The sequence below is a fragment of the Styela clava genome, chromosome 8 (genome assembly GCF_964204865.1).
Source record: "Styela clava chromosome 8, kaStyClav1.hap1.2, whole genome shotgun sequence".
NCBI lineage: Eukaryota > Metazoa > Chordata > Ascidiacea > Stolidobranchia > Styelidae > Styela > Styela clava.
The window spans coordinates 10,205,833-10,213,793 of record NC_135257.1 but is presented as its reverse complement, the minus strand read 5'-3'; the positions used below and the strand labels follow the sequence as shown (position 1 = coordinate 10,213,793).

The following is a 7,961-nucleotide window of genomic DNA, read 5'->3' as shown; positions in this document are numbered from 1 at the left end:
GATAGTTACTGATTGCAATACTGGTTATTAAATTTTGTTTGATTCGAAAAAAACAATGTTGCACTTCTTGTAAGATGCTGATTCGGTTGTCAAGGATATAGGTACAAGGAAAACCTCTCTGAAGCAACAACATCAACAGATGTTAGCTTTTTGCAGTGGCGGCGCGTCAATAGGGCCAACCGGGGCAATGTCCCGGTTGTTTTTTCGGTATAATAAAAAATATCCGAAAAATACCTCAATATCGGTTGCACAGACTGTCTACACTAGCCATATTCTCCCGACATGGTTCATTTTTCGCTCGCAAAGCCTTCGCCGAACGTCGACGGGGCGACGCCGATTTTGCCCCGGTTGCTCATTGTATATCGTATTCTCTCTTTTATCTTCCACTCGCCGCGTTTGTCTCGTTTGTTTTCTGTTTCTTTTACTAAATCATCGGGGCCGATCGGGGCTAGCCCCGAAATTATGACGACACAATGCCGACGTTTCTTACAACAACGTGTTGACATGTTCACGCATTCCTTCTCGTTCGTTGGTTGCTTGAAGAGTTGATAGTTTCCTCGCCTTCGTTTTTGTCGCTTGTTTCGCTATTTGAATCAGTTAGAGACCTTTAGTCCATTTGCTTTCGATTTTCCACATTCCTTTTGAGCTCCTCACTTCTTTCCGGCTTCGCATTTCTTAGCCTTAGACCTCATAATGAATAAGGTTGATGCACTACTTCGCACTCCGTTTTCGCAGCTGCCGCTGGATCAAAAATTAGAGGTACAACGTCTTGGGCCTTACCAACCAAAAAATTGTTCACTGGAACAATCCCATGACGGAGGAAAGCGTCGGCGTACATTCTGCGCAGAAACTTGGTATAAAAAACACAAATGGTTGTGTTACAGCGAGGACAAAAATGCGCTTTTTTGTTTTTATTGCCTACTTTTTGCTACCGCCCGTGACTCACGTTGATGTAAATTTGATTTTAGAGATCTTAAACATCTTTCCGAGCGTGCCAGGGATTATCAATCTTCTATGGAGCATCTGGACAATGCAGTAAAATACCGAACATTCGGAAATGTTAATATTGCAGCACAGTTGGATGAAGGACGCGCGGTTTCTATTCGTCGGCACAACTAAAACGTTGAAAAAAAACCGCCATGTTCTCGGTCGATTGATAGATGTTTTGAAGTTCATTGGTTGTCACGAGCTGTCCCTCCGTGGGCACGATGAACGGGCTGGCTCTTCTAATAGAGGGGTATTTTTGGATATGGTGGAATACACCGCATCTCTAGATACAGTATTGAGAGATCATCTTGATGCCGCAACTGTTTCGAAAGGGACATCTAAGGATATCCAAAATGATTTGCTCGACTCAATGTATAAAATTTATTTACAACATTTGGCTCTGGAAATTGAGAATTGCCAGTTCCTTTCGATTCAGTCTGACGAGACAACTGACATCACGTGCGTTTCCCAACTGGCTGTGATTTTTCGGTTTGTGAAAGATGGTAAACCTACCGAGAGATTTCACAGCTTTGTACCAATCGTTGATCGCACGGCTTGCGGGATATCGGCTGTACTGAAAGAAGTGTTACAGCCTTACAACGCGAAGTCAGAATTGATAGCTCAAATTTATGACGGCGCGGCAGTCATGAGTGGGTCGAAACATGGTGTTCAAGTTTATATAAAAGAAGATTTTCCTCATGCGCATTTTTTACATTGTTATGCACACCAATTTAACCTCGTTATTAAAAATATGTGTTTTGATACCCCTCTGTTTTATCCATTCACAGAGACTTTATTTCTGGGATGCATGACTTTAATCAGCGCGTTATTGAGCATTTTGCTTCCAAGAAACCGCGGCGTGTTGCATATATGTTCAAGCAGTAGAAGTCTAGCAGCATATATATCTATGAATGAGCGACGCATGTCCCTATCTTTGCATTATCTTCCTTTCTTCATAGTAACGTTTTAAACCTTATTTTAGATTTTGTCTGCTTTCCGGAAGTTTCTGTTAATATGTCATTGTATTTATCTGGGTAAATATTGCCTTTCCTTTTGAAAGAGGTTTCAAAATAAACTATGTCTATATTTATTAATCCCTTGACTTGGACCGGTTTTAAAGACACTTTCTTATCGTTAAAAATTGTCGCTTTTGCCGATTGGTTGTTACCGATGGAATGGTTTTTATACTCATAAAATGATGGGAGAACTTACAGCGCTCATCCTGTCCCCGTAGATGGGGGTGACTTGGTCCCGCAGTAGCTTGCCCCGGTTGTCAAAATGACCACGCGCCGCCACTGGCTTTTCGACATCTAATATTACTGTATTATGTAATGTACATAATAAAATTTGTATGCTCTCATTTTCATTAAATTTAATGACTTCATATTTAGGTGTATTTTCTAGATGTTTTTCGAGGTCAATCTAGATGTTTTTAGTCAGGTAAAAGTGGAAGCCGATGGCAGAGGTTTCAGTTCGATAATTGAGGTTCCCACTGGATGTCATTGCTGACTTTACTCTCAGGAAAGCAAGCGTCTGATTTGATGTATGGAGGGTCACCTCGCCATGCTTGAACCACTGCTGGTCATCTCTATCAATCCCTCAAGCCATGTCCAGATTTTTGTCGGCACAAACACGTAATGTTCTGTATTCATTGTTTGAACTCTTTCATTTCCATGTCCTGACAGTAGAAGGTGCGCTTCAGCAGAAAAGTAAGTGAGTGGTTGAAAATTTTGCGAAACTTCTTAGTAGAATCATACGCAAACAGAGGTTCAAGCGCAAATAACATAATCGGTTAGTTAGGAAGTTTTTGGTTTCCGTTTTCTAGATAACCCTGAATTTCTAGAAGGGAAAATGCACCACTACGATTGGGTTCATACTTTCAAGCCCATTTTCAGTCTTTCAGTGTTCCATCTTTTTGGCAACAGAATCAAATTGAAATATCACTACATGTTAGATCGGGTCAAAGTTTTTTTTCATTGCTTTTACTAGCTCATTCTTGGTAGAGCGTGTATTTAGTGCAGTGACCGTATTTTTACCTATCAATAGAGATTTTCTGGAAGTGTCAGACGAGACTCAAAACTGTTTTTGACTGAAATGAAGCCAGATATTATCAAGTTGGCGGTATTTCACTAGACTCAACCTTCCAATTAAACTAATGATAAATGAAGAATAAACTTGCTTTGACTTTTTTTTGTCAGGGGGGCGTTTGCTAGTTAAAAAGTCGTCAAAGGGGGCGCTGGCAGGAAAACATTTGAGAAACACTGGTGTAGAGCCTATAGACAAAACTGGGACCTCCTGAAGTATGCGCACTAATATGACGCACAACCTGAACTCAGGTTGTGTACCAGGTTAGAAAAACTGATCAAAAAAGAAGTGATCATCAACGACTCGACGTGAATGCGGGGTAACTCAGCGTCTGTCTGACATAATAGTCCAGGTTAGTGATTAGTGTCACTTGATTTGTAGTCGAAATAGTAATGATTTATTCTACAATGGTGTAACAATAGATGCAACAATTATAGATTTTTGTTAATCGACCACATTGTATGATATTTTCAATGAACACGATGAAATAACCGCCATACCCTTCCCGTGGCAATAACATTTAGTCTGACATGTCAATTTTCAATGCTAATCGCGAAGCCACAGCTCACCATTTCCGGCAGGGATATATAATGATTATGATTGCATATTAATTCCAATAAGATGAAAGCTGATAAAATGTTTGAACATAGAATTATATCACCGACTCATGTTACCCCCTTCACGACCAAAAAAGGATGTCGTGTATTCTGGTACATGATCATCGAACCCGATCGAAATATTGCCCACTTTGGTGATAAGATTACGAAATAATCGTGGCAAATGTCGACGGCATTATCACGCAAAGGGTAACAGTCTCAGCAGAGGAATTTTTTGAAGTAGATGGCAATTACACTGTAGAAGTTTCCATAAAAGCGTGCTGAGATCAACGTCTTTAAAGATACAGTTTCTTGGCGACTTTTCCGCCATGAATTCCTTCTCATCACATATTCTCGTCCGAGTGACGAGACAGTACACTCAAATACATCAATGAGAGAAATACGTCTTAGCTGAACCGAGTGACTGAACTTGTGACGTCATCCTGTTCACGAGGCGAGATCGACCTCTCGGTTTTGTTGAAGAGGATTTGCGCTTTAATTTCGCTTAGTTGTGAATGTGAACTTAAACCAAGGTAAACTAACAGAGATTTTCACACCACATCAATAGGCTACCTCAAATCATATCTCACACAAATCGTCCGCGGTGAAAACGTATCAATCCTGCTTGATTTGCATTGGTATTTATAACTGCAACTTATATTTTTGCGAGTTTGTAGTAAAACTATTTTTCAATCACGTCACATTTTATGCCATTGATACTGTCAGGCATCAATCAACAGTGTAATTAACCCAGTGGATTCCATCCCCTCTATGTACCGTTTCTTCGTAAATCTGGGTTTGGGACTGTTTAGATTGAGACAAAGATTTTTTGGGCGAACAAAAAATATAAGTTTCTTCCAATCTGCTATCCCAAATATAATTTGTAATTTGTTTGTTGTTTTTGTTTCCCGGTCGAGACTGGACGTCTGCTGCGGAGAAAATGTAGCACCAATTAGCAGCATCTAAGCTTTAGGTAAAAGTGCTAAACATATGACATCTGTTTCTGTCATATTTCTTCTATAGTTCTCGTTCAAACATTTTTGAATTAGGCATATTATGTATATCTGGGTTGATGGGATGCGATTGAATATTAGTGGAAAGGATACTCACTATATTATATATGAAACGAGTTGAGTAGTAATGGACGCAATTTTTAATGAAAAGAAAGAAGAAACGGTCGATCCACAATTTAATGGGAAAGTTATTACTGCACAGCTGATATCAGAGAAAATCTTTAGTGCGCTTGGTGAGTTTGTCTATCAAATATTTCTTAGTCCGTTCCTGATTAGCCATTTTACTTTTAAACCTAACCTTTAATTTTTTGTGAAGTACAAAACTGGCTTATTCGGACAAGCTTTTTGCATGCGAATATGTTTGTTTCGATTGCGTTGGGGACTGGGGTATATCCGTTTGTCAGCTATGAAGCCCAATCACCCACTGAACTGAGCTTTGTAAGTCCTTGAATTAGCGACCAGATATGGAAGAAGCTGTGATCAAATACAGTCATTTTCTAATTTTGCTCGCATCACCTTAATTTCTTAAAATTAAATGAGTAATATTTAAGCTTTAAACACTTTCTAATAGACCTAGTCATTAAAAAAATAATAGGAATGTGGTCACCGGAGCAAGAAGAGTGTTTATCCTGTCCTTTCCTATACCTCGATAATATATTATAGATAATAGTTATTTTTTTGTGAAACGTTTTTTAAATGTTATAGAGATTGATATTTTCGCATCAAAATAAAATCTGAAATTTTGATATTCTAATGGTCAGGGAATATATATGGCTAAATTGTTTCGCTATTGCGACAATGCTGTTTTGATGGATTGTGCGTGGAAATAGCAAGCCACGTAATCGTACCATATCCTCGAAGGTATATGGTTGTGCAGGGAAGTGAGTGACAAGAGGTTGCCGAGGGATTTGAGGATTTCCACATCCAGACATTTACGATGAGTAGACTAACGCACCGATAAAACGACTTGATCATATAAAAGACAAACCTCCGCACCCAAAACTATGGGTCGGGTATGAGGATAGCCAGTTAGGGTCGAAACAGCAATTCATTGCTAAACCCTAGTACGTAGACTGGCATTGTGGACGCCGCATTAGACTGCTATAGAAATACACCTTACTCGACATTCACAGACTATTCGATAAGAAAGATTAACTGGTTATACCTATTCTCATTTTTGACGTGGGATATACACCAGACAAAGGGTCACTTGCCCGTGGTATCTCCAAACCCTCCAGGATTTAATTAACGAAACTGAGGGGAAATATGCAAACAAGTTGAACTTAGTAAGCTTCCCGACAAAACAAGACAAAATCTTACCAATACTACAAAAAAGAAAGTTCAAATTGTGGGATTCGAAGTTTATTATGTATGTCATAATACTCAACAGTTCGGTATTATTTTTTAAGTCGGTTTCGCCCGTTTTTATTGTAAAATTTGAACATCGTAACCCACTTACTGTCAAACATGATTAGAGCTATACTTAATTATTTGATAAATAATTGAACCCACTTCAGAGTTTAGGATTAAAGGCAGGTTTGGTCAGGATCGAGTCTATGTGTTTGGATCCGCGTGTTGGCCGCATCTGAAATGGGGAATTCAATTTAGTACTCCGGTATTGATATTGTAATTTTTATTTATTTATCCAATGCCGAAATTTTGCAACTTATTCTTTGCCTGACATATTTTGCCCGCAATTAAATTTCATATGAATGTTGTCTTATGTGCAGTAAATATTATAAAACAGAAATATCACCCGGTTCAGGTTATATTAGGCATATATATAGAGAGAAACAACTAATGTAACGTGTGTACATGGGCGTCGTTGTTAAAATAAAGGCCGATGGCCAGATTTACAGAAAAGTAGTCTTGCTGAAGAAATAGGCTTCACGCAAATAGAGCACAGTTTTCACGAACTTTGTTACTCCTAATGAATGTTCCCACGGGGGTTGGTTTTCCTCAATTGATTATTCACCAAAAATATTGGTAATACAAAACGGCAAATCTGCAAAACACAATACAATATCTACATATAATCCAATTTTGTGCGTAAAAATTTTTCCTTCCTAATATTCTGAATTGCTGAAACTGTTTCCCGCAAATTTAGTGCTTTTTCGTTCATAAGCGTAAATCCATCTTTCAAAGCCGACATTTTTTAGTTAATATTGGCGCAACATTTCGCAAATGTTTGAATTATTCTTTGGAAGCTATCTATCACTCATCACATCATAACTCTTTAGGTTTGTGTTGTGACGGTATTCAAGTCGTCAGAGAAACTTATTTGACATTTAGAAGATCGAGTGACTTTCCGGTCTTATTTGCGAACATCCATTGGACAACGATTAATCTGTTGTGACTCGATAGTTCAAGTCGCCATCTTGTTGATGTCACATTAGTAGTTAACGGCAGAGCAATCCTAATAAGTAATAGATCGAAGAAACAGCAGCCTGTAACTATACCAGAGATCAATATCCCGTTATTTGTGAAATTAAAATCTTGTTCAGTCCCAGAAGCCTCGAAACGTGTGTCGATGCTCGGTCTACAAGATAAGCCGCAATCGCTTGTGCGCTAGAGAGATCGACGTTTGAAGAGAAAAAAAATCGTTCTAACGTAGACGGTGATTTCTTTCCGTATGTTATTTGTAAGGTAGATCTGAATAGCGGCATGTTCTGTCTTGATAAATTTATAATACATTGATTGGTTAGAACACATGCTGGACAGTATCTGAGGGTTCGCAAACAACGCATTTGCGTGCTTTACTGGAGTTTGTCAAAAGGGGGAATCGAAAAGAAGACTGAAGCGCATTTTACGAACACGTCTAAAATGGATTATTTTATGTGATGGAGTCTGAATCAACGGAGGATGTATAAGCAAGACGGGAATTTGGATAAAGTTATACATTTATGTACTCATATTGTTTGAAAAAGTTCGAATTTCACCGTTTCGAAAAATGGCATCGACGAAAGTTGTAAAAAATCCATTTCAAGAAGAAGACAGCCCAAAATTGAATAAAAAAACAAAGAATGCTAAACAAGGTATGGTATATATTTGACTTCAGAACGGATTCGAAATTCAACGGGAATTGTTTGTTTCATTCAGTCGCGATCCGTTATCTATATTATATATTATGTTAATTTTATGCTGTGTGCAACGTGCTTCATTATACGTCTTCATTTACTCAAGTATATTCAAGATATATTTTATATCTCAGTCAAATCTATTATAGTACGCAAACAAAGACCTGTCGTTCTTTCCTAGCTCTCTCCCTTAACATATACAC

At 38.4% G+C, this 7,961-nt stretch overlaps 1 protein-coding gene across 3 annotated transcripts in view; it reads left to right on the top strand.

Annotated features, from left to right (window-relative positions):
* The first annotated feature begins 4,752 nt into the window (after window positions 1-4,752).
* The window catches only part of LOC120345351 (voltage-dependent L-type calcium channel subunit alpha-1D-like), a 64,955-nt gene continuing 61,746 nt past the window's right edge, over window positions 4,753-7,961 (top strand). For 2 of the 3 annotated variants that reach the window (XM_078114927.1, XM_039414770.2), the window contains exon 1: window positions 4,753-4,914. In XM_078114927.1, the coding sequence (XP_077971053.1) occupies window positions 4,809-4,914 (106 nt within the window). In that variant the 5' untranslated portion in view covers window positions 4,753-4,808. Of the gene's footprint in view, window positions 4,915-7,270; window positions 7,717-7,961 lie in introns of those variants that run through there. The other variant, XM_078114928.1, reaches the window with a different exon arrangement.